This window comes from Phyllopteryx taeniolatus, chromosome 10 (assembly GCF_024500385.1).
Source record: "Phyllopteryx taeniolatus isolate TA_2022b chromosome 10, UOR_Ptae_1.2, whole genome shotgun sequence".
Taxonomy (NCBI): domain Eukaryota; kingdom Metazoa; phylum Chordata; class Actinopteri; order Syngnathiformes; family Syngnathidae; genus Phyllopteryx; species Phyllopteryx taeniolatus.
The window spans coordinates 27672817-27698287 of NC_084511.1; the positions used below are offsets into that span (position 1 = coordinate 27672817).

General features: G+C 43.1%; 3 protein-coding genes and 1 long non-coding RNA gene across 5 annotated transcripts; 3 read left to right on the forward strand and 1 right to left on the reverse strand.

Annotated features, from left to right (window-relative positions):
* Nucleotides 1–1402: 1402 nt before the first annotated feature.
* On the forward strand, nt 1403–9037 carry spon2b (spondin 2b, extracellular matrix protein). The gene is made up of 6 exons (XM_061788446.1): nt 1403–1529; nt 2775–3043; nt 3643–3866; nt 4372–4563; nt 5146–5332; nt 8181–9037. Exons 2-6 carry the CDS (start codon nt 2806–2808, stop codon nt 8357–8359), a joined length of 1020 nt encoding a protein of 339 aa, XP_061644430.1. The 5' UTR covers nt 1403–1529; nt 2775–2805; the 3' UTR covers nt 8360–9037.
* A 390-nt stretch (nt 9038–9427) lies between these two features.
* si:ch211-255i20.3 (transmembrane emp24 domain-containing protein 11) lies at nt 9428–17139 on the forward strand. Its single transcript, XM_061788522.1, has 6 exons — nt 9428–9538; nt 13835–13999; nt 14131–14222; nt 15376–15501; nt 15600–15746; nt 16530–17139. The coding sequence occupies exons 2-6, from the start codon at nt 13870–13872 to the stop codon at nt 16677–16679; spliced, it is 645 nt and encodes a 214-aa protein (XP_061644506.1). The 5' UTR covers nt 9428–9538; nt 13835–13869; the 3' UTR covers nt 16680–17139.
* LOC133485138 (uncharacterized) lies at nt 13858–18180 on the reverse strand. Its single transcript, XR_009790625.1, has 5 exons — nt 18074–18180; nt 16577–16685; nt 15370–15498; nt 14092–14193; nt 13858–14006 (listed from the first exon to the last, which is right to left on the reverse strand). It is a non-coding gene; the product is annotated as an uncharacterized LOC133485138 (long non-coding RNA).
* Nucleotides 17443–23993, forward strand: LOC133485136 (probable E3 SUMO-protein ligase RNF212). 2 transcript variants are annotated; one of them, XM_061788521.1, is made up of 13 exons: nt 17443–17560; nt 18189–18311; nt 19074–19135; nt 19244–19318; nt 19732–19788; nt 19871–19929; nt 20016–20069; nt 21093–21154; nt 21818–21878; nt 23192–23237; nt 23315–23369; nt 23513–23576; nt 23656–23993. In XM_061788521.1, the coding sequence occupies exons 2-13, from the start codon at nt 18203–18205 to the stop codon at nt 23765–23767; spliced, it is 816 nt and encodes a 271-aa protein (XP_061644505.1). In that variant the 5' UTR covers nt 17443–17560; nt 18189–18202; the 3' UTR covers nt 23768–23993. The 2 variants fall into 2 exon arrangements, with proteins under 2 accessions (XP_061644505.1, XP_061644503.1); XM_061788519.1 differs by lacking the exon at nt 17443–17560 and adding an exon at nt 17724–18010.
* Nucleotides 23994–25471: the final 1478 nt, after the last annotated feature.

The following is a 25471-nucleotide window of genomic DNA, read 5'->3' on the forward strand; positions in this document are numbered from 1 at the left end:
GCACACACACATACATCCGAGGCTCGGAGATGGAGGAGAAACAGCAGCTGTTATCGTGCCTTCCTGTCCGGATGGAAGTCAAACATCACACACTGTAAAACAGAGACAAGGCATCCTCTGTCCACATGGAAGGCCTGACTGGCTCAAACGTGACACACTTTACAATGTTTTTGGAGAGAAAGCGTTGGTCAAAAGACTTCAAATAGTCCCATTGAAATGGCCTGGATATGCCATAAAATGTTATATACACGAGGATGGTGACTCTCGAGCCAAATATTTCAGGTGGAAAAACTGGTCACAGAGTCAAAGGAAAATGTCGGTACCATCCATCAGTGCTCCACATCTCGACTATGACATTTAAAGGCGATACAGATTTTTGCACATAACTGTATATTTCTCATATATGCTGGCTTTTATTCAATGAAAGAGCCTTTAAATATAAATATATATATAAAATATATATCTACAAAAAGTTATTGCGAACACAACAGCGTGGATGAGACTGGCGAGACACAACAACGGAAGATGCCGGGTGAGGCTGCGATGATGCGCAGCCAATCAGCTCAAGGGACAAATCCACTCGTGCTCTCATTGGTCGATGTCGCGCCGGGAACCAATCACGCGCCTTGTATGAGTGCGCGTACAGTACAGGCATTGACAAAGCCTCTGAAACCTTTAAACGGTTACAATGCCGCAACACTGATGCTAATCGTTAGCCTGTCTATGGCGTTTTCCATTGTTTGTTAGCATTAAGCTAAGCGGACTTTCCTAAGGCAAAACTACAGTATGTGGTTGTTTTAAATACACAATATGTGATTCTCTTAGTTTTATGTTTAGTTTGGTGGCAATAAAGTGCTTGAAGCCTCTTTTTTTTAGAGCACTGAGTTGAGTTGAGTTCAATGCCACCTTACAGCGCTTGTATCTCAAAAAGGTGAAAGTCAGGTCACTGGTCTCTCAAGGCACCACTGTACTAATATTTCTTTTATTTCATTTTTCAAAGGAATGAATCAACCAATTATCAAACAACACAAATGGATTCTGTGTAAAAGGCACCTTGAGATATATAGACTTCGTCCCCTTGAAGGGGTATGCTCTGGTGCTACTGATTGAAAAGGCATCTTAAGTTATATTCCCTCCCATACTTTTGGCATGATGTGTCAAACTTGCCTTGCTGTGTTTGCGAGCATTCAAATTGACATGTTGTTATATACATTTTAGGTAGCGCAGTAGTTTACATCGCCGTCTTTCGTAAAACTGCCGTGGGATCAATTGCCAAGCAGATCGGACGCAGTGGAGCACGTTAAGGAAGGGAATGGAGCCAAGGGAGTTTGAAAAAGGAGGGGTAATGGCGTGGGGGGTGTAGGGAAGGAGGGGGTGAAGCTCCTGAAAAGACATAAAAAGGTGAAATTGGACTTTGGAGCTTCGCAGTCACTTTTGCCGGCAGCCACATCCACTGCTCTCCGCCCCCCCCCCTCCTCTCTCTCTCTTTTCCTCAACCCTTCATTCATCAGGAACCCGCTGCAAAACCAGTAAGTATTAAGCAACTACTGTATATATACACTCCCAAATGCATGCAGACAGTATGTATTCATGACTGCAAGTAGCGGAAGAATTTGTGCCTTCTAAAGAAGCATATTAGCAATTATGTGAACTGCGTGAAATATGACTGGATGTGTTAAAATGTCGTCTTCCGTGTGCAAAACATGAAGACAAAACATGATCATGTGTGGAGGCGACCGAAATAAATGCTGCATGAACGAATGTAGGATGCGTATGTGGTAACTGTACAAGAATACTACTGTAGCTATGCTACTGTATATGTGCAGACTGTACATTGACAGGTACTGAAGTGGATGTGAACAGCAGTAAGAATAGTCAGCTCTGTTGCAAGTCGCAAAAAATATGCATCAATAACTAGTCTACAGTATACTGTAAGCAGGTGAGAAATAAATAATCAACAAGGTTGACAAAGGCATCCCTTGCTCTTATTCTTGATTGTCAAACGATAAATAGACATACAGTGCCATGACGGGTAGCTTTGAGTAGGTTTTTCCCCCCAGCCGCCCTTAATAAATAAAATCACCATTGAAAAACGGAATTTTACATTTACTTGGGTGGTATTTACATTTGTTTGATTATCTTAAAGCGGAGAAACTACACAAAAGAATATGAATTTGGGAATATATATACCGAAGTGAATGTTAACAGCAGCAAGAACAGTCAGCACCGTTATAATTATGCATCAGCAACTATATATAAACAGGTGACAAAGAAATAAACAACAGCAATCGTGAATAGATATCGATTCAGAAGTGAATGTGAACAGCAGTAAGAATCGTCAGCAGCGTTACATGTAACAAAAGACGTCAATAAGTAGTCTTTATATACAGTAAGCAGTTGAGAATCAAATAAACCACCACGTACTATATACTGTAAACAGATGTAAATGTGAACAGCAGCAAGAATAGGCAGCAACGTTTAATGTCGCTCGCAAAAAAATGTATGTAAAAAGTCTATGTGTATCAATAAATACTGTAGTCTATTTATAAACTCAAGCAAAGCAATATTGAGTAAATACGTACGACTGTAATGGGAGCAGCAGCAATCACAGTCAGCAGTGTTGTATGCCAAAAAATAAGAAATATTTCAAAAATGAAAAAAATATATATGTGTCAATAGCCTAAATGCAATAGGCGACTTAGAGTCATCAAAGAATCGAACATGTTTCTGGGACTGTCCATTTCCATGAAGACTATCCTCATTATTTTCCTTAGTCTCCTTTCCCACTTATTCCGCCTCATTATCATGGACGCATCGACAAGCATCTCCTCCGCCGGCGAGGCCCTCCGCCGCCTCGTGGTGGTCACGATGCTGACGGTGGGCAACGTCGTCCATCCGATGCCCGTGCCGACGGACGTGCCCGTGTGCACCGCCTCCGAACCTGCCCAGTACAACTTGACCTTTACCGGGAAGTGGACGAGGACGGCGTTCCCCAAACAGTATCCCGTCTACCGCCCCCCTGCACAATGGTCCAACCTTGTCGGTGAGTACACATAGAACCATTGTATATTCCAGTTGGACAGGTTTCAGGGACCGGCAGGAACATTCATACGCTGTTTAGAAATTTTGCCCCCAAACCAGTTGCACAAAATTTGATAGGCATGACTCTCGAGAGGAGACCCACAAAATAAGTCTCAAGAAGTCATGCCTGAAAAGCGACAGGAAGTCAATTTGGCCATTCCAGGGGTCACAGGAGGAGAAACATGTCCCAGAGCTCGAGATCTTGTCAAAATAGAGATGAACGCCGCTAAATTGTGAAAAGCGTAGGTTTTCATCTTTGTGTGTGTACGGAGTATGGCAGCCAAGTTTGTTGACTTGCCATAAAACGGTGGTTAAACAAGACTTAAGACTGGTTGAGTGAGAGAACCAAATGAGGTTCATTACTTGTGAAAAAAAAGTGATAAGTAATAAGCACCAGATCTCATCTCGATCCACCAGCCTGAATTCCCAAACTCGATACCCCAATAAGCATGAACTATTATCAGGGATGAATGTAAATTGGATATAAAGTGAATAATGTCCCCTACTATGTAATAAATACACTGTGGTGATTCTCCTTGTCTTTCCTCACTCTGCCCTCAGGCGTGACCCACAGCTCCGACTACCACATGTGGCAGCGTAATGGCTTTGCCAGCAACGGAGTGAGGGAGTTCACGGAGAAAGGCGAAGCTTGGACGCTCATGAAGGAGGTGGAGCAGGCCGGAGAACAGATTCAGAGCGTTTACGGCATCTTCTCGGCTCCTGCTGTCGTAGGAGGCACCGGCCGGAGCAACACTGTGGTCGAGGTCTTTGCCAGACACTCCTATGTGAGTCGCTCACACACCTGACTTGCTAAATACCAGTTCGGGAATTCGATCGGACCCCGTCAGGGGTCAGTGTATGATAGACGACGGCGGACTGGACAAACCCTTCAATTTTCGGTCAATATTGAAAGGCTCTTTCATTGAATAAAAGCCTAAGTAAAGGGGTGCAGGGGCAAGTAGCGGGAAGTGGAGCACGTATGAGCTCAATGCTTGCTGCCATACATCACCAACACTGTCGCAAGGACAGCTTTACTACTTTCCAACAATCAACATGTGTTGCTGCATCCGTAAGGCAGATTTATGCCTTGACTCATTATGTAAAGCTCAGCGGGGGCAAGTAAAGTCGGGGGGATGTGTCTGGCCAGGTTTGACGTTAGAACGGATGCAGTGTTAACCGGCGTCAGGCTTTGATGTTGCACTCAGTGACCTACCTTACAAATGGATTGCCTGAATAGTAGGACTATCTCCTAAAATGCCAATCTCTCGCCAATGTTTATCGATTCTCCAGCTGTCGTTCATCGTGCGTCTCATTCCGAGCCCCGACTGGTTCGTGGGAGTGGACGCCGTGGACCTGTGCGACGGCGACCAGTGGAAAGACAGCGTGTCTCTGGAGCTCTTCCCGTACGACGCTGGGACTGACAACGGCTTCACATTCTCCTCTCCCAACTTTGAGACCATGCCGCAGGACAAAATCACCCAGGTAGGTCATCCAACGATGGGCAAAGAGATAAGTGGAAAATGGCTGATCACGAAGCCGGCATTTTAGATTCAGAGCCCGAGCATGCGGTACAAGGGCCCTCTTCGACGTTACGATTCTGAGGCCGAATAACTTTCTAAAAGGCTCGTTCACCCTGGTGAAAATATGGTGACTTTTTGAAAATTCTGCCCCTCGAAGCTACTATGTCTTCAGAATACAAAATTTAGTAGCCATGTCTACAATGAGTAGACCCACACACACAAAAAAACCTCAAGAAGCCATGCCTAAAAAGTCACAGGAAGTCTGTGATATTGGTTTAAAACTAACATTTTAGAGTAATTTTGTCCTTTTCCAGAGGTCCTTCAAAGATGGACTCTTTCTTGAGATTTTGTCTGAAAGCGACCAAATTTCAACTACGTTACACTGAGTTGCGAAATATTAGGAGTTTTCATCATTGCTATAAAACATGAAACTGTGATAACGCAGCTTGACAGGTTGAGCAAATATCTCGGTCTGTTTACATTTGTTATGTTCCGGAACATCTTCATTGATCTAAAGCCATTTCTTGTCCTTCTCTGTTCGCAGATAACCTCATCCTTTCCCAGCCACCCTGCAAACTCCTTCTACTACCCCCGCCTGAAGCACCTCCCACCCATCGCCAAGGTAACGCTGACCAAGATAAGGAAGACAAATCAGATCATTAGCCTTCCGGTGGAGCCCACCCAGTCCAACCTGCTGCCAACTGGGAATGAGATTGAGGACAACCTCATAAGTAAGTCAGAGGAGCAACTAGTCACGCATGGTCGAATACATGTCCTCAACACAAATGTCCAGATATAAATCTCATTTGCTGAGCTTGAGTTCATGTGGGATATAATCAATAAGCCATTAAACAGCTGTTATGCAAAAAAAAGCATGTGATGAGTCTTTTTGATTTCAATTGTAACACACTAAACCCACTAATTATTTCCAAAGGACTGCATGTTTCAGATGATTACTCGGCAACCATCCAAACACCACAATAACATAAGATCACATCTACAAACTATGAACCAACACGAGATGCATGACCAAAACTTGAAACAAGGCTCAGGGCATGCTGACCTGCTCGGAAGCATTGGGGAGTCATTAAGGGGCATAAAAAACTCAAAGAGGACCAGAAAGAAGGGGTGAAAGGCACATCTGGCATCTTATGGAAGAGTTTCATTCTTGGAAAATGACAGCGAAATGTGGATCAGCCACCCAAAATGAGAGGCAGATGCTGATGTTTCACAAGGACCGCTATTAATGAGGTGAAAGCTCCATTCAGTCTGCATTGATTCCCAGACAGTTGCTGTTTACGACTCCCTGTTGCAAGGATTAAGACCGAGCTAAAGCAGAAAGCTGAGAAAAATACGGACAACTGCGCGGCACTCCCGCGAATGTTGGACGGAAGGGCTACGAGAATGAGGGCCACAATGATCAAGGTTATAGAGAAGGAAAACCGCAGTAATTAGAACACGGATTTGTTCACCCTGACAGGGCCCAACAGTCAGGGTTTTCCAGAGTTTGCACAAATAACAACCTAGAAAACGCTAGCTTTTTCAAATTACAGCTGTTGTCAAAACCATCCCAGGTGACACAGCTCCGCAACGCTGTCGTATGCCATGCCAGGCCAGTAGTTGCTAATGTTGATGAAACCATCTTTGGCAAGTAACACAACACTGAAGCTGGATTGCTGAAGCGCTATTAGCACAAACGCTACCATGGTGATGAATCTCACAAATTGCTGTTTTGGCGGCAAATGATTTTTACAGACTATACTATTGGCTTGAAAAACGGACACCTGTTGTTACACTCTGTGGTCATGTAAACAGCAGTTTTTACTGGTTTTCAGTTCTTAAAAACAGCCCCTAATCAATAGATTTATCTTTCGCTTATCCCTCAATTTTGCCCGTGGGTCCGAAACATGACGTTCCCGACCGATTCACAATCACCTCCTTGAACTCAGTTCTGTGTAATACATTGACGGGTGTCAACTAATATAGGCCAAGTTTGATTGATGGTATTTCATCCTTTGGCCTACTAACGTTTTTCCCTGTGTCCTTAATGGACCTGCAATATGAAGAGGGAATCAGCCTTGACGCAGTCATCCAACAGGACATCCATCCTTCAGTGGTGCCTCTGCGCATTGCGTCATCCTTCTGCTTTTCTACTTTTACTCGACACCCATATATACTCAATCTCTCTTATAAGGTTGTCAAAGGCGTCCCGAGCTCTTATTCGCGATTGTGAACAGATAAACGCTGACAGTGAGACATGTAGAGGATGAGGTGTTGGAATTCCCCGATCTCTGGATTCACTATGTGTTAAAGGAGGAAGGGGTGGCCAACTCGACAGGCAAAAAGAGCCCAAAAAAAAGGAAGTCAACACTACCACATCAAGTTACATTTAGGCTTTAGGGTCAAAGGTTAGGGTTCGGCGTTTATGGTGAAGGGGTTGGAGTTATTTCTAATATTCCGTTTAAGGGTGAGAAATTGGGGTCAGGGACTATTGTTAGGATTAAAGTTAGAAGTTTATGGTAATGGGTAGGTGTTGGGGGTATTTGTAATGTTCCCTTTAAGGGTTGGAAGTCGGGGATAGGGCCTATGGTTAGGCTTAAGGGTTTAGGATCAGGGGTTAGAGTTAGGGTCTTTGTTCGAGGTTAGTTATTGTATTTCAAATGTTCCCTTTTTGGGTTATGGTTACGGGGTTTCAGGTTAGGGTTAGGGTTATTTCTAATATACCTCTTCAGGGTTTGAGGTTAGGATTTGGGTCAGGTGTTACGTTTATGGGTTTGGGATTTAGGATTTGGCATGGTGGAATACTGGCTAGCACAGCTGCCTTACAGTGCGGAGGACCTGGCTTCAAATGCGGCCTCGCCTGTGTGAAGTTTGCATGTTCTCCCCGTGCCTGCGTGGGTTTTCTCCGAGAACTCCGGTTTCCTCGCACATTCCAAAAACATGCACGGAAGGTTAACTGATGACTCTAAATTGTCCGTAGGTGTGAATGTGAGCGCGAATGGTTGCTTGTCTATATGTGCCCTGCAATTGGCTGGCGACCAGTCCAGGGTGTACCCGGCCTCTCGCCCAGAGTTAGCCAAGATAGGCACCAGCATACCCGCGACCCTCATGAGGATAAGCGCTTCAGGGAATGGATGGATGGATGGATGGATGGGTTTAGGATTTGGGGTTGGAGTTAGGGTTTAGGAATAGGGTCATCGGTTCGAGTTAGGTTTAGGATTAGGGTTAGGGTTATGTTTGGGGTTTTTGCAAATACTTTCATTTACGTTTTGGGGTTAGGATTTAGATTTAGCGGTTTGGGGTTTAGGAAGAGTTGTTAGGTTTTTTTCAACTATTACCTTGTAGGGTAAGGGTTTAGAATTTGAGATTAGGGTTAGATTTTGGAGGTTAAGGAAATTGGAATGGGGCCAATCCTTCCAATTGGGTACGATGACCTAAAATAAGTACCATGCTCCTCTTCGTATTTCGTCATTAGTCAGTTCTTATATCTTAGAAAGCAGTAAACCTCCCCAAAAAATGAAGGGGGCGCATGCAGCTCGGCGATCCCCCCGTACTAAAGTCTACCATTGTGCAATGCAGAAACGCCGCTGGACTGCGAGGTGTCGGCATGGTCTCCCTGGGGCCTGTGCAAGGGCAAGTGCGGCAAAGCTGGTCTGCAGCACCGGACGCGTTACGTTCTCATGCACCACGCCAACAACGGGGCTCCCTGCCCCCTGCTGGAGGAGGAGCGGAAGTGCATCCCAGACAACTGCTTATGACTAGGCCTGGAAACGAAGCAGGAGAAGAAGGGGAACGACGGCAGAGGGAGGAAGGACCGGAAGGCGCGACAAGGTCGGAAAAGACGGCGGAGGAGATTCTACAGCAAAAGGTCTGCGGTTTATTCCCTTGAGTCATGAACTGTCAGTGTAAAAATAAGCTTCTAATGAATCCTAATCATAGATCTGAGATCAATAGAAAAGTGTATTTTGGTATTGTCACCTTTAGATCTAAAAGTGGTTTTAGGATGAATAGAATGGAAGAACAAAATGTATTTATTGACTGGATTTTAACCTGTCATGTACAAATATGAATGTAGTCATTTGTAGTCCTTTTTTTGTAATGCTATTAAGGTACTGGATTCTTACAGAAAATATTTTTGTACAAAACAGTACTGCAAATGTAAAACAAATGTGATATCTGTATGCTCAATAAAAGTGTGTTGAAACGGTCACCAAAAATGTCTTTCAAATTTAAGAATTGACAATGTATTCTAGACCTCGCTAAGGTTCATTGATTTTGCAGGAGGTAAGGGGCTCTTCACTCAATAGCCGACTTCTTCTTGTCAAACATTCCAAACCGACTTGACTGAACAGCGCCAGTGGCAAGAGATACAAATCAGAAAAAAAGTTCAATATCAGGACTCAAAGAAGAAACAGACACACCTTTATATTTTCCCAAAATGTTGATCAAACTTACATAGTTAAGGCATCAGACTTTGGAGGGTTTCAAGATGTGTACCATGTAATATGGATGAATTGCTTCTATAATATTAAAGAATTGCAATGTCATTGTAAACCTTTTTAACCTTCATTCATACTCTACGTTAGATAAGGATAGCGTTGGGCATCGAGAATCGAGAACTGATTGGAACAGATTGGAACGTTCCGGTTCTCCCGGAACTGTTCAAATTTAAAAATGTCGGTTCCCAGTTTCGATGCCCAGTCCTCCAGCCGTGAAGAAGAGGTGGCAAAAAAGAACAAAGAAGCGACATAAACCAACGAAGAAGAACGTGCACAACGATGTCCTTGTGACCAACAGCGGCGGCGGCGGCGAACAAAAGTGTGTCTCAACTTTGTTCAAATGAATGACCAGTCGCCTCAGTGTAACACAAGATTATATTGCGCAAAGGAGGCTTTCTGACCCGCGCCGAGCCTCAGCCTACACCGCGCGTTAACTGGGTGAGCCAAACATTTATATTACAATGAATTGGGACAAAATTCACAAACACTAACCTTCTGCCTCATCGGTGGGTAAGGAAATGAATCAGCCTTTCATAGCAACATTTTAAAAAAGAAAATAAAAGGCTACCATCTTAAAAGAGGAAGTCAAGTTAAAACTTGCACATGTAAACAGTCCCAAGGAATTCTTTTTTACATTAATGAATGAATGTCAATTGGTTTAGTTCCACACACATTGCCTTTTAGTTCATAGGTTTGAACCTCGAGTCAAATGTTCATTTTAGTCTATGCTCCGGGCCGCTAAGAAAACAGATGTTTATAATTTGGACACCCTTTATTTAAAGCATGCAAACTTTTTTGACCCAACCCCCTCAAAGAATCGGAATCGAGAATCGTTTGGAACCGGAATCGAAATAGGGAACCGCAATCAGAATCGCTCAAATTCAAACGATGACCCACCCTAGATATGGATCAAATGTATTGTTTCTTCCGTATTTCTGTCCATCTACCGGAATCTTGTGGGTTCGATCCAAACATCACAGTAGTGCCGGAAAACCGTCGGGGGCAGTGTTGGGATTCGAAGCAAATCAACGTGCCTTGATGTGCTTAGCGACCTTACAAGACCCCACTGGTTCAAAACACATACGTGTATCTATTGTAACGTACTAGGAGCATGAATAAGCCTTACACGTGTGTTACCATAAACTGGGTAAAGGTGCTGACCGACTTTTAAACAAAGGATCTACCTCACGAGCCTTGAAATCACACTCGATGCTGCTGCACGTGCAACAGAATCCCGTTTAATGTACAGAGCAGACAGAGAAATGTGCCTTCTTTTCCCTGAATTATGCCAGTTAAAATATGTAAAACAGAGCATACGCCTCGGCTCTCGTCACACCGCAGGCGACAGCTTGAATAGCAATAGCACAATGGCTTGGAATTTTCTGGCTTTGAATGATGACAGAAGGGGAAATGAGTGAAAGACACTATGAGCAGTCATAGGAGGAGCGCAGGTACAATTTCCAGCTCTAAAAGTGTTCCTGTACGCACTTCTTAGAAATCTCCTTAGCTTATGTCACGAGGAGTCCTATACCGTCATGTTTATAGGGTTATATCTTTCCTCTTCACTGGCACATCCACTATGTAAACAAATACAGTGCAGCTCAGCCTCTGGCTCACGCAAGTAATGGCTAGCGATATGCTTTTGGCAATACAAGAAAATTGTTAACTCGTCATGCAAATGTGCTTCAAATAGTGCAGACTGTTCAAAGTGTCTACATTGCGCTATTCCTGAGAACTTGACAAAATACTGATGTCGCACTTTCCTGAAGAGAAAATGTCTTTCGAGGTTACAAACCAATGAACAAGCTCGTGTAGCTGTGTAATGCCGCAGGACGCTAGGGCTGAACGATAAATCCTGACCGTATCGATATCTAGATATGAACATTCAAGATATTGCAGTAAGATCTCAAAATCAACAATATCAACGATATCAATTTATAAATACTATGCGGCAGCCCTAGGATTTGTGGTCACGTGACAAGAAGGCACATTTAGTTAGCACCATACTGTTTTTTTTTCATAAAAATATGAACTGTAACTCTGACTTTACTGCGGTAGTGTAGGTTGGTTAAGTCTTTGCCAACCTTTATTAAGCCAAGGCTCATAGATTCTCATAACACACCACCAAACAAAAATGTCACAAAAAGGATATCGACTGATATAATAGTGACCTTATTTCAATTTACTCACAAATGTCCGTCCTCAGTGTGAAATCTGGAAATGTTCAATATTCTGTTGTATGAATGGCAACAGGTGGATGCACGGCTAAATTGTCCTTCCATCTCGTGGAAGAGCATTGCATTGTTCTGTTTGTCACGCTACATCACTGAATTACATCGATGAACAGAGATACATTTGGAAATTCAGTGAATTTGCGTACGTCCCTATTTCTCGCGGAACACCTGATGATGCACAATGGTTGGGAATCATAGCTTTACTGTGCCATACGCAAACCAGACCGTAACCTTAAACCCAAGGTACCCACCAAACCCCGATTTCTGTCTTACTGCTCCACTCATACTGGTTAGTGATCACTATCAAGTGCAGCAACTTTGCCACCGTTTGACAGCGCCCATTGGATCAACCAATACTCAGAACAACAAGGAAAGTCCAAGGAACTCAGTGATTATGTAAAATGTAAGATGGATCAACCAGCTGCAGATGCTGAGATAATCCATTCAAACAGATGTACAAGCTATTTGAATTCTTGCATTAAAAGCCCACAATGAATACAAAAGTCATCCCCATGACGAGTCTACGTAAACGTGTGACCACAACTGCACTGAAAACATTATGACACACGCAATCAATGGTTTTGGATTCTGTAAACGACAGATCTATCCGACTTGCATATGGCTGCCAAAGATTATATTGATTCAGCATTCACACCAAGGTGTGGGAGGACACGGAGTTGTGATACTTGACTTGAGTGTGAGAGGACGATGACAACTTTAGCAGATGCTCACTTTGAGAGGAGAATCTACTCTCTGTGGGGACGTGGGTGTTTAGATTATAAATGACCTCATGTAAGGCAAGTACGCTGCCTGTCAGTCATCTTCTGTGACAAATAGCGTGGATTATACGTATTCGCGGTACTCTATAAATCTGGGATTTGGATTGAGTCAGTAAGAAGAAAACGAGTGATCCTTACGCCAGTGGCGCCTTCGAACGTAATCGGATTTGTTCAGATTACAAAAAACCAAACCCCCTTTAAGATTAATTGTACAGTAGATGCAACAAATTGCCTAGCGCAAGAAGCTAACCTAGCAGTTTCTGTAGTCACTCTGTATAGAATATGTAATTTACGATTGATTCGATTTCCATCCATCCATCCATCCATTTTCTGAGCCGCTTATCCTCACTAGGGTCGCGGGCATGCTGGAGCCTATCCCAGCTGTCATCGGGCAGAAGGCGGGGTAAACCCTAAACTGGTTGCCAGCCAATCGCAGGGCACATACAAACAAACAACATTCGAACTCACATTCACACCTACGGGTAATTTAGAGTCCCCAATTAATGCATGTTTTTGGGATGTGGGAGGAAACCGGAGTGCCCGGAGAAAACCCACGCAGGCACGGGGAGAACATGCAAACTCCACACAGGCGGGACCGGGGATTGAACCCCCCTCCTCAGAACTGTGAGGCTGACGCTCTAACCAGTCGGCCACCGTGCCGCCTGATTCGATTTCCAAATAAGCAATTTTTGATGAATTTTATTTGGAATAGGAAGGCTAGCATGTCCTCATCTTCACACTGTACATGGTGTCGTGGAATTAAATCTGAGTCCATTCTGAATTTAAAAAAGGAAGAATAATAAAATAGAACATTAACATGAATTGTATTTAGATAACCCAGCTAACACAGCGTCATCGGGGCTCCGTCGGCCCATTCCCTAGATGGAGTCCGAGCTCTGGAATTTGCTCAAGATTGCTGCTTCCAACCAAAATGGCCAACTTCGGGCATGGCTCCATTTCGTACGCCAGGTTATAATAGACATGTCCACTCAATTCCGCGTTGATCGGTCAAACTCGTGTTGGGGGTTAATTCATTTTTTTTTTTACTTTCCAAGAATAAAAGTCATTGTGAAATGCCAAAACTGTAAATCTAAACTATAGCAATAACAGGGACCATTACATATGATGTAAATTTAGCTCATTAGGGGTGTATTGTACAGTACAAATGTGATGTAAATTTGGTACATTAGAGGCATGTCGATCATTAAATAAAATAATTGACCGCTGCCATTAAAGTAATGTGGACAACTTAGATTTATCAACTAAAGACAATATAGTAATAATTTAATACTTGAATTATTTACTTGTTGATGTTTACTGTTTATTATTTAATAATAATCATCATCATCATCATCATTTTCATTATTATTATGATGATGATGATGATGATGATGATGTCAAGAAATTCTAATAACGGCATTTATTGTGATTTGGGTATTTGGACCTGCAGTGTAAATCCAGCCTTAGATAGACAGAGTACTCTTATTGAGTAATGACAAATGACAAATTGGATGATTTTATACCTTTCTGGAAACAACATGCCCATGAGGAAACTGCTTTGCTGCTATTGGCTGGCAAATGAACCAGTCACACCATTTGACCCATGTCTCGTCACGCAAAGTAGCACCTGTGACTTTCTCAGACTCGGCAGCCACCCGCACAGACTCGCTGTGGTCTTTTGGAAAACCCATTAAGTTGTATTTTTGATTGTACCTCCCAAGGCAAATTCTGTTTAATAGGCCATAGCGGAGTGACCATGAGGCTACGACGGGCTGGCTTCTTCCTGCAGGCTTACCTGACGCTGGCGGCCGCCATGTATTTCGATCTGGGCGAGCAGGAGGAACGATGCGTCATTCAGGAGATTCCCGAGGACATGCTGGTGACGGGTGAGTCCTGGAGAGGGGATAAGAATGAGCCCAAAACAGACAGAGAACCTCTGAGAACGAATAAGCGTGTCTTGTCAAACGTGATGACTTACGGCAGGCGGCTCAGCTGAGCGTATCTCTTTCCCCCTCAGGATATTTCCTGTTGCAGCCGTGGGACTTGAAGTCGTCCACCCGCTCGCCTCAACTCGGCGTCACTGTGACGGTCAGAGATCCCAACCATGAGGTACAGTGAAGGACGTTTTTGCAACAACAAAAAAATACCGTCAATGCCGTCTAGTCTTTTCCCCACGCTTGATTCCTGATACTTTTGTACATTTATCTCACTCAAATGTCATAGATCATCAAACCCATTTTAATAGATAACGAAGACAACCCAAGTAAATGAATGTGAAAAAGTAATTGCCCCCGGAACCTCATAAGTGGCTGTGCCACCCTTGTCAGTCATAACTGAAATCAAACGTTTACAGTAACTGGTGATGAGAATTTTGCATCATTGTGTAGGAATTTTGGCCCCAAAATTAAGAATGCTCATGATACGGTGGTGCCTTGAGGTTCGTGTAACTTGAGTTTCGAGTTTTTCAAGATACGATCCGCCGTTCGGCTGATTTTTTGCTTTGCTAAGCGGAATTTTCGAAGGCAAAAGTTCAGTGGTTGTTTTACATACACGACATTGAATTCATATTTAGTGTATGCTATATTTGACAAAATACAAATAAATGGGCCTCGTGTCTTTTGCAATGTTCAGCGCAACTCCGTGAACGGCTTCCACTGTGATGCTTTCTTGTTATCAGGAAAATAATTCTGCTCTTGTTGTCAGTCCGCTACGGAAGGTATTTCATATTTAGAGTGTGCTATATTTGACAAATTGATTCTGCCGGCATTCACAAGTCTCAGGAAAAGTACATTGTTTCGCTTTGACTTGGGAGCAAAAATTTGAGATACAGTACGAGCGATTTATGGTGGCAGTGAACTCAACTCACTTCACAACAAGTGGCCGTTTTGGTAGCGAGTCTAATAAGAGGCTTCAAGCTGCTTATGACACTCCCAGTTTCATTGAGTTGACGTAACCGTAAAACAAAGACATTTAAATGTTGTGCGTGTAAAACAACCACAGAACCTTTGCCTTCGGACAGACATGCTTGATTAAGGAAACTCAGTCAGATGGCCATCCCAAGTAGAGATTGTCAGTAATGCTTAAGAGATGACATTCTTCACACACAGACAAAACTGATCCCACTATCTGGCAGTTTTCTCCCATTATATTGTACAGCAGCCAGTCCTCGCATTAGACTTAAACGGTTCCACTGAATGTCTTGAAATATCATAGAACAATTTATATGTGTCATTATTTCTGTTTGTAATGCACTTACCACTAGGTTTTGATGAGCAAACGCTATGGCATCTTCGCTAAATTCACCTTCACAGCGCATGCGTCCGGTCAGCACTTCCTCTGCTTCCAAACCAACTCCACCAGATTCTCCGTCTTTGCTGGAGAGCGTCTGGTGAGACCAGCAAACACACATAACCAATCACACAAGGCTTCATTATTTTTTTTGCTTTTTTTTGTTTAAACAATCATGTTTATTCTTGTGTTCGGCAGAAGTTGCATTTGGATGTTCAGATAGGAGAGCACGTCATGAATCCCAAAGCCGACGGCGCCAAAGACAACCTAAAGACGCTGGAATACAGCCTGCAACATCTCATTGACCAGATGGTCTACATTACCAAGCAGCAGGATTACCAGAGAGTAGGGAAAGCCGATAGAGCTTGACAATAAAATATTCTATTTTCTCTCTTTTGCTTAAAAAAAAAAGCAAACAATGACATTATTCATTCATTAAGTTCTTTTTGTTTGTTTGTTTGTTTGTTTGTTTTTCCCCTTTCTGGGATTTGCTTATTCTCCTGATACTAAACAAGATACCCCAAAAATACAGTATGTCCTTTCTCTTGGGAAAAAAAGTCAACACAATCCTTAATACACCATCATTTGAAACGTTTAACAATTTAACATTACAAAATGAGCCATCAAACTGCGTGGCTCAGCTGGTCCATATGTTTGTTGCCAGCCCTCTCACTGTCTTTTCTCAAGTAGAATTGTGGGTGAGGCAACATTTTTGCTGTTTGGAAGCACATACCTCGGGTATTGGTTAGCCGTGATTGGTTTCCACCGTGATGCTTACTTGTTAAAAGGAAAATAATGTAAAAATAACTCTGCTCCTGTTGTCTGTCCACTACGGAAAGTATTGAATATTTAGAGTGTCCTGCATTTTACAAATCGATTTCTATGGCATTCACAAGCCGCTGGAAAACTCTATGCTCCGTGATCTACAGCCAGCCTCATACTTCAGTGAGTCACTCTCCTCGGTGGCTGCGCACACCTTTCTAGGTTACGAACGATGGGCATGTCATAAGTCTTGACGGGAGGATGTGCATACTTGCAAGCCAGGCGTGTAAAAAAGAAAAGACTTGCGCACAAACAGTATGTCACAGTATGTCTGATCGTGTATAAAATGGTTGTTGTTGCCTCCAGGAAAAGGAAGAGACCTTCCGTCAGATCAGCGAAGACACAAACAGTACCGTGCTGTGGTGGGCTGTGGTGCAGACCTTCCTGCTGCTCTCGGTGGGTTTCTGGCAGATGAAGCGGCTCAAGGATTTCTTTATCGCCAAGAAGCTCGTCTGATCGGCGCTAGACGATGATGGGAAAATAACATATTGTCATTTACTTGTACATTACTGCTATGATGATTACTTCTAGCTTTATATCTAAGAACAGGGCTTTCCAAACTGTTTTAGTAGAAGCTTGTTTCTTCCCCAGGACCTTAAAATTCTCAGAGTAATATTTTTATAACATTGACATACACTGTACATAAAAGAATGATACCAAAAGGCAGAAATGAAATTACCCATTTTAGATGCTGACCCTCAGTTTGTGAAAACCTGCCTTAGAATAATAAATAGTCATGAAGTTATTAACGTGTACTGTATATGGCTATGAAGGAGACATTATAGATTTAGATTATAGATAGACAAGAATTATAGACAGATTTTTTACATATTTCTCGCCCTAGTATTTATTTTATTTTAATGTTTTTTGTTGGTTCCTGTCTTGCCAGGCCTTGTTTTAAAAAAGAGGTTTTTAATCTCAATGAGACCAACCTGGTTAAATTTAAAATAAATAAATAAATAAAATAATTTAAAATGGATTCGTTTTAGGGGCGGATCTGTGTCATGCAGACACATATAATATAATATATCATCTCATATAATATACTATCAGAAGCTAATGCTGGTAACTTTGTTAGCTAGTGCTAATCTGAGTTCAACCCGCAGCTCTGCTTACCTTTCGTCTTTGAACTGATATTGCAAAACTGGTTGTTTTGTACAGCTTAGCTGCCCCGTCACCGTTTGAGAAACTCACAGGGCTTTGATGTCACAATTTGCAAGGCCACCCTCACAGACACTTTGTCAAAAATAGACTGATAACTTCAGCTTCACTTGGTTGTTGAATTGGCACTCCAGACACCCGACTACTGTATTTGTATAGAAACCATTCAAAAGCAGGTTTGAATTACTTTTATCTGACTATATTGTATATGTGTTTCATCAACACATTGGTTTTGAGGCTCTTTCTGTCTTGGGAGTGTATGTGTGGGTGGCTCTAATTTTGTTGGACTAAAAAAAACCCAACAACAACTAATTATAACTACTACAAATGTGTGTTAACATAGCAGGACACTAAGGCAACTCCGCTTTCTAACAGCAAGCGTCCAACTGCGTTGTGTCGGGCTGCCTAAATGCGTTATATAATACCACACATGAATGAAATAGACGGTTTTATGGCAAACTAAATTCATAGGGGTGAATTAAAAGAAGGGGAAGGCGATAAGGTGACTACCGCGGTGGTCCACCTTCATTTGCGACCCGATTCCGATTTAGCTTAGCTTAGTTTGAGCTAATCGACATTTAACATCGGTATAAGCGCCGCCGCTTACGCTAGAAAACAATTACAGGGTAAGTTTGACTTAATTTACAAGTCTTATTTGTTTAAAGGGTCGAATAAGGAAAATATTCAACCTAATATGAGCTTTGAAATGCTTCCAGAGACGTTAACTGGCTAAACCACCGACGGGAGGTAGCGTTAGCCGTTAGCAAGGGAAGGGTGCTAACTTTCCGCGTTCGTCCACAACAGGAGGGCCCCGGAACATGTCGCACTGGGTCTGCTGCAACGCCTGCTTTCTTCCGCCCTCGTCCGAGCGCCGAATGGCCCTCACGTCTTGCGGCCATGTTGTGTGCAGTGTTTGCTACCACAAAGGTAAAACAGTAAACACTTCGTGGAAGCGTATAGAAACTTTGATGGGCTTTTAGGTGTTCACCTGAGCGGGCGGAGGCGAACGTTTGGGCAAACAGAGACACCTATTGGACGTGTTTTATACTACATAAGATTTGGCTTTTTAGCTCTAAAAGTGTTCAAATCTGACAGCAGACGTCTTCAGACTACTATCTCTGTGTATGCGTAGCTCTATGGCAAAAGTGAGCATCTAGTATCTTAGCTTTTGATACAGCTCGCATTTACGAAGCCCCAGAATGTCATGTGGGGAATAAAAATGTCCAAAAATAGAATAGAGATATAACGTCCACACAAAATGCTGCCTTGCGGTCACAAACTACTCAATTGTGACCGCAAATTAGGTATAATGTGTGCACAAATTACTAATTAATATTCATCACTCCTGGACAGCTGTTAACAAATCGAGCTCACCCTCGGTCGAAACGGGCCATCATTCACCAATTGCAGTTTGAAGCTAAGGTGCGCTCCATCTGGTTACCCAGACGTCCAAGTCAACCCGCCGGTTAGCACTGTTTTATACACGATGGTATTTTGTTGGCACAACTTTTTTATTTTTGGACCACAACACAGCATTTTGTGTGCACGTTTTAGCTACCTCCTTGCCACAAACCAGCATTTTGTGTGGACGTTATCGCTATTTCGTGGCCACAAATTAGCTTTATTTTGACCAGAATCTATGTTTTCCCATGTCATGTCATATTCATATTTTTGTGTCTTTTCATTTAGGTCAACAAAGCAAGTGTTTGATCTGCAACAACAAATGTCAAGTGTCGTCTCTTACTGACCAAGTAATTACTTCTTAAAGATGGAATGTTCTCCTGTAAAATGACACCTGCAAATGTACAATTGTTGATAAATGTTTGTTTGTTTGTTTGTTTGTCTGTCTGTCTGTCTAGAGCCGCCCGGAAGTGAAGGCCCTGTTTGCCAACATCAACAGTGTGGCAAACAAACATTTGTCAGAGATCAGAAAAGTTTGTTTCACATCCATTTTGTATAGTTGTGAGCTCAGAGTGTATTCATATTTTATATTTAAATGTACAGCGGAACATCCAATGCTGACAAACAACAACAATTGTTTTCTGTGGCACGTTCTAATTTCCAAATTGATTTTTCCCATGGAAAATATTGTAAATTGAAATATCGGCATCATGAAACCTTTATCAACACTGCAGCCAATGTTAGTAAGGACATTTGACTTGTCTTAACTGCAAGTTATCCAGTGTACAATACTTTGTGTACTTTTACTTTTGGAGGTTCCAGTGTATTTAAGTGTTAATTTGGTGCTCATGGTGGTCACAGTTAATACAAGACATTAGGTGCACCTAATGTTGTGGTTTGTGTATACTGTGTTGGTATAGCAGTTTCCACTGTTTGCTCTCTTCAGGTTCTAATGTTCCAGGCCAAACATGGTAGAAAACTGCAGGCACACTACCAGAAAAGGGTGAGACATTTTCTCTGGCCAGGCCTGAACGTATTTTACATGCATTTATGTCTATTTATTTTTATTTATATATGTAAAACAGAATGAGAAACTGGAGGAGGGCTGGCTCAAGATGAAGCAGGAAATGCAGCACATGGCCAAGTGAGTCAAATCATCTGTTACTATTAACATTGGGGGGATTAAAAAAAATAAAAATAAAAATCATCAACAATTTTTCTCCATCACAGGAAGCTGAATGAACAGAGCGACTACATCGCTAAACTTGAATATTCACTTCAAAGGTATTTGTAACACCTTAACGTTGCTGCTGAAGACATGCAAATGATGAACATTTTTGTCACTCGTCGCATGCATTTCCCTTCTCCACCGCTTGGTGTCGCAGTTGCCACATTTATTCTTAAGCACGCGGCTCCCAAGAAATAATACTTGGGGGGAAAAAAATGAAGGTTAAAACGTGGATCACAATGACCGCTGACAAGTTTTTCTTGGTGTAACCAAAGAAACAAACATCACAGAAGGGTGAAAGGAGTTTTTTTTATTTTTTTCAACTCTTCTGTGATGTTTGTTTCTCAGGAAATGGTAATAATGTCCCTGGGTCAGTTTGACCCGGAGCGTGTTGCCTTATCCAAAAGTATCACGGGAAAAAAAAAAAAAAAAAAAATCAAAAAATATTGTTTATATGGCACTATTACGTCAATTATTCACAATTTCAAGCAATAATGATGGTTGATTACACTTATTAGGCCTCTAGGTGAACTACTACGACACACACACACACACACACACAACTTTACAGTGGGTCTATTTGACCCAAAACATAACAGGACTTCTTTTTGAACTTGAATGAGTTTCTGTTTTAAAGTATGCTTTATTGTTTTTAAACTGTTTAAACAAGGTGTTCCCAGAGAAGCTGAATGAAATCCCCCCCCCCATAAATGTTTTTTCAAATATCGTCACTCGGTGGCGATCGATAGCATCATGTTGAATAAAACATACTGGCACACTGACAATCTCGGCAGGCATCGTCCCGCTTTGTCTCCCTCTGGAACGCCGCGGGGATCATCCTGCCGACCTCCCTTTCTCTGCAATCAGAAGGAAAAAAAACAGGAACTTCATCATCGTAGAAGTCGTTTCATGGCTTTTATTGTCAAACGTGGCATTAAAGTCTCATGTCACAATGGACTTTCTGACCCCAGTGCTAATTGTCTGACCTGACCTAATTTTTTTCATGAATTAAAGTGAAAACATGTTTTTTTGTGTGTTTTGAACTGAAATGAATGGTTTATTCTGTGTTCTTCTTCCAGTTTAAGGTCGTCATCGATGTCCCATATGAGCCAGGGCTCCCAAAGCGCGCATGGACGACAAGGTAGACCATCTAACAATGACGCCCAATACAAATAATCATGTTTAGAAGGCAAAAATACAGCGGAACCTCAGGGTTACGAACTTAATTCGTTCCGTGTTATGTTTCCAATTGCAATGAATGGAAATGCAATTCATCTGTTCAAGTCCCCAAGTCAGTGTGTGGTTAAAAAGAAACTATACAGTAACACTCCACCCATCCATTTTCTACAGTGAGGTGGAATCTATCTCAGGTGACTTTGAGCGAGAGGCGGGGTCCACCCTGAATTGTTCGCCAGTCCATCGCAGGGCACATATAGACAAACAAACCTTCACACCCACGGATAATTGACAGTGTCAATCAAAGAAGCACGTTTGTGGAACGTGGCACAACGCGGTACTCGGAGACAACCGAGATTCAAACCCAGATCTCCTGACTGTGAGACAGACGTGCTAACCTCTAAATCCAACAAACAAAGCGGCAGACGTTACGGTGACCACCCACATGGAGTCTTAATCACAGGGATGATGAGTCTTAATGATAATTGTTATCATTACTCAAATAATACACGTCTTTTAAGCTGTCAAGAGTCAAGTTTGCCTTTGTGTGTAATTCGTAATGAGTATTCTGAATGGTTGCGTGTGTGTACACGCGCATGCGTGTGTAATTGTTCCTCCTTTGCTTCAGTCCTGCAGATCCCGTTTAGCCCTCCCGTGTCGCTCTCCAGACATTCCTCATCCAGCAACATGTGAGTGCCGTGATCCCGCTTTGACACAATCCGAACCACGCCTGACGTCTTATGTTAGCTTTAGCCACTGTAGATCTTTGCTCTGCCCCACAGCTATCGACGCGCACGCACACACACACACACACCTGAGGTTTTGCTTGGCTTTAGTCGCCAATGCCTATTGGGTTTCCAGGACCTCATCGACTCAGGCCCGCATTGGCCGCCTGGGTTTTAACAGCGCAAATGTTATTTTATCCTGCATGACTTTTAGATTCTCGCGCCGAAACGAAAACTTCATCCGTGACCCATGGCAGACGTGATGTCAGTCAGCACCTTTTGCTGCAGGCCTCGCTCCTCTCCGCAAAAGGCCGAGAGTCGAGTTAATTTGTGTTGCTTTACTTTTAAAGTCTCGTAAAGTCCATACATATCATCTGAAAAGAGTATTAACTGAAGGATTATCTAAATGCAGTAGAATCATTGTTTACTAACAATTTACCAAGTTAGCCAAGCGATTGAATCATCTTTTGGGCCAAGAATATTTTTTCGTGTGGGAGTGCGTGTGTGTCTCCTGGTGAAAATGAAAGTGGTGCCTTGTACTGTAAAATAGAAACATAAAAGACAATGGACAGAAATAAACTGGCTAAACACACACTCATTTGTGTGTTGTGCCTTTAAATGTTGGCTAAATGCCGTAGAGACTAACTTGTATTTAGCCATACTGAGGGCAGGGTTACAGCAAAAATGTCCCTGAAAAACGTGACGCGAATGACGTTGACGCTATGTTAGATAAAGCCCAAGTGAGCGTTCCGTGTGGATGTCAAGCAATGTTTGTTCCAAATATGTGTTTGTAAATAAAACCACTTTTTTAATGAATCCACCTTAATTGCTCTTTTTTTGTTTGTTTGTTTGTTTTGTTCCCCTGCGCTGGAGCGACGGAGAGCCTGGAGCTCACTCGTAGCTCAGTCGTTGCCCGCAAGTCAAGGCAAAAAAATCGCCCGAGCGATTCCGGAAGTCGGGGCACTCATAAGTCAGGGTAGCACTGTATTTTCGGAGTTCCAAACATGACGCTCCAAGACTCATTCAGTAGCACCGCCTGGAATGTTAGAAAAACGTTGACATTGCTTGACACACAATTTGGAGATTTGCTGGAGATTTCGATCATACCAGAACACACAAAGGACCCATGCCCGATATTCAACGGGAAGTTGGCCATTTTACTTTGAAGCAGGCATTTTGGGCAAATTCCACGGCTCGTACTTTTTAACGGACTTCGACTAGAGTTTGATCATCATTTTGAGGACCTCTTTGATTGTTTTGTCTCATTTTTCCGGTAGCGCTGACAACATGGAGGTGGATGAACGACTGAGTTTTTTCCAGAAAGTAAGGCTCGCTTAGTCACGTGCGGTTTGTAAAACTTGAAGACACAAAGTCAAGTTTGATCACTTTGTGTGTGTCAGCCTGTCGCTGTCACCAGATTGTCGCTGATCAGTCCTCCCCACGACGGACGCATGGGTAAGTTCCGCTTGGTGTTCCACCATGCTTAAAATCAGTTACGTCTTCCTCGCAAGGGTGCTTTATTTTCCCTCGCGAACTTCCCAAGTGGAGTGCGCTTCTAAGAAACCGCAAGTTAATGTTATGTTATGCTTTGTACGCAGGCACAGTTTCTCACAGGATGTCCAGCCAAATGGCCAACCACTCCACACACTCGGCCACAGTCAGGTGACCACTTCCTTCTAACGTTCGTACCGTATTGTATCATTTATTATGGCGTTCTCAACTCGACCGTGTGGTCTCCAAGTCGCTCCCCGAGAACGCCGACGACGCCCAACGTGTCGTTTGGACACGCGTCTGCTTGGAATACGCCCATCTTCCAGCCTTCCCGGTCCTTCCGGGCGCACCCTCCCCCCTAAAAACAGGTGCCCGCACATCCAACTGCATGCCTATGGTTACTTTTTCCACCTTCTTGGACAAAGGGAGCGCTCCTGCACCTGTTCCATTCACCCAGATAAACTGGGATTACATGAACAATAAATGCAGTTTGCTGGCTCTGATACATCAAAGGAGGCCTTGTAACTCGTGTGTGTGCGCGTGTGTGTGACCTCAGTCGTACAAGTGAAGTCAAAGAGTAAAAGTGTAGAAATAGAAATGTGATATCACCTGAAGTCATGGCAGGAAGGAAAAGATGATGGCGAATGCAGATTGATGCGCTCAGACACGTCCTCCGTGTGTGTGTGTGTGTGAGTGAGACCTCAGTCGTACAAGTGAAGTCAACGAGTAAAAGTGTGGAAATAGAAATGTGATATCACCTGAAGTCATGGCAGGAAGGAAAAGATGTTGCGGACTACAGATTGATGCGCTCAGACACGTCCTCCGTTTCTTCCATTGTCCTCGTTTGTCAGCGAGCTGAATGGCGTCTATTGAGGGAGGCTCAGTTGTGACGGCGTGTGCGCATGCGTGTGTGCGCGTACGCGTTTTCCAGGCCTGTGCAGGCCATGATACCGCTGTGCGTGAGAAGCTGAATTAAGACTATTGTGGAGAGGCAGCAGGCCTGATCCTCCTCCTTCCTGTTTTTTAGGGTCCACTTAGCGAGGAGTCACTCCCCCGAGGCACAGCCAGGCTCACCTAGTTACGATTCACACATGCAGTACATATACACGCATGAAGAGCCAGGCTATCACGACCTGGCCTAAAGTATTGGGACGTGGTCATTCGGCCGACAGGGAGTCAAAAATTGTAACGCACTGCAAAAAAAACAAGCGAACTAATTGGCATCCTTTGTGGAGACAAGAGAGCTGAATTGCTAGTTTAATCCTCTTTAAAAAATACAGAAATGGATCACGCAGTCATTGATTAGAATGTTACGGACACGTCAGTACCGCCGGCCGTGCTCATCGAGGTCTGACAAGAGAAAAGGCTTCGGTCCCGAACGACTGCGGTTAGTTACATCATCGTTACAAACAAACGCAAAGAGCCACGAATGCGGCAATAATAAAACGAAAAATAAAACAAAAAAAACAATGAGTTGACTAGACAGTGCAAGAGGCGGAAATGAATCTACATGCAAAATGACAAGTCAAGTATTGGGAGCCTTCCGCCTTAATTGCAATAAAACCAGCCAACCAATCCGCAATACTTTGCAGACATTAGATGGGAGCAGTTTTATCAGAACTGGAAAAGAGTAACGCCCAAAGTCGGTGAAAACGGAAGACGTTGCGGAGTTCTGAAGGATTTGTGGCCTTGTCCAAAACAAGTGAAGCGATCACGATCCTTTGTGGCGGTGGATGAGGAAGCTGGCGCTTTTATCAGAACGGGACAACGTGGGCACAAGTGTTCGGTCTCGTCGGAATTCTCTACAGGACGTGAAAACGGAAGAAATTGTGGAGTTCAGCCTTCATTTTAGTGGCTGTAGAGCAGATAACAAGAGAACAAACGAGCCGATCGGCGTGCTTCGTGGCAGCGGAGGAGGAAGTACGAACAAATATGTCAGGATACGTGGTCGTTCTGCCAACAGGAATGTGATCGATCCTACGCAGTTATGCTTTCTTTCACTCCCCAAAAAACAATCAACCAATCATCATCCTTTGGGGAGGTCGAGGCGCAACCTGGCACTTTTA

What these genes read in the sequence shown, in the direction of transcription:
- spon2b (XM_061788446.1), top strand. Translation starts at nt 2,806, where the DNA reads ATGGACGCATCGACAAGCATCTCCTCCGCCGGCGAGGCCCTCCGCCGC. An exon ending in ACAATGGTCCAACCTTGTCG is followed by an intron (nt 3,044 to 3,642) that starts GTGAGTACACAT and finishes CTCTGCCCTCAG; the next exon opens with GCGTGACCCACAGCTCCGAC. An exon ending in CGCAGGACAAAATCACCCAG is followed by an intron (nt 4,564 to 5,145) that starts GTAGGTCATCCA and finishes CTCTGTTCGCAG; the next exon opens with ATAACCTCATCCTTTCCCAG.
- si:ch211-255i20.3 (XM_061788522.1), top strand. Translation starts at nt 13,870, where the DNA reads ATGAGGCTACGACGGGCTGGCTTCTTCCTGCAGGCTTACCTGACGCTG. An exon ending in TCAGAGATCCCAACCATGAG is followed by an intron (nt 14,223 to 15,375) that starts GTACAGTGAAGG and finishes ACTTACCACTAG; the next exon opens with GTTTTGATGAGCAAACGCTA. An exon ending in AGCAGCAGGATTACCAGAGA is followed by an intron (nt 15,747 to 16,529) that starts GTAGGGAAAGCC and finishes TGTTGCCTCCAG; the next exon opens with GAAAAGGAAGAGACCTTCCG.
- LOC133485136 (XM_061788521.1), top strand. Translation starts at nt 18,203, where the DNA reads ATGTCGCACTGGGTCTGCTGCAACGCCTGCTTTCTTCCGCCCTCGTCC. An exon ending in ATTTGTCAGAGATCAGAAAA is followed by an intron (nt 19,319 to 19,731) that starts GTTTGTTTCACA and finishes TGCTCTCTTCAG; the next exon opens with GTTCTAATGTTCCAGGCCAA. An exon ending in ACACACTCGGCCACAGTCAG is followed by an intron (nt 23,577 to 23,655) that starts GTGACCACTTCC and finishes GTGGTCTCCAAG; the next exon opens with TCGCTCCCCGAGAACGCCGA.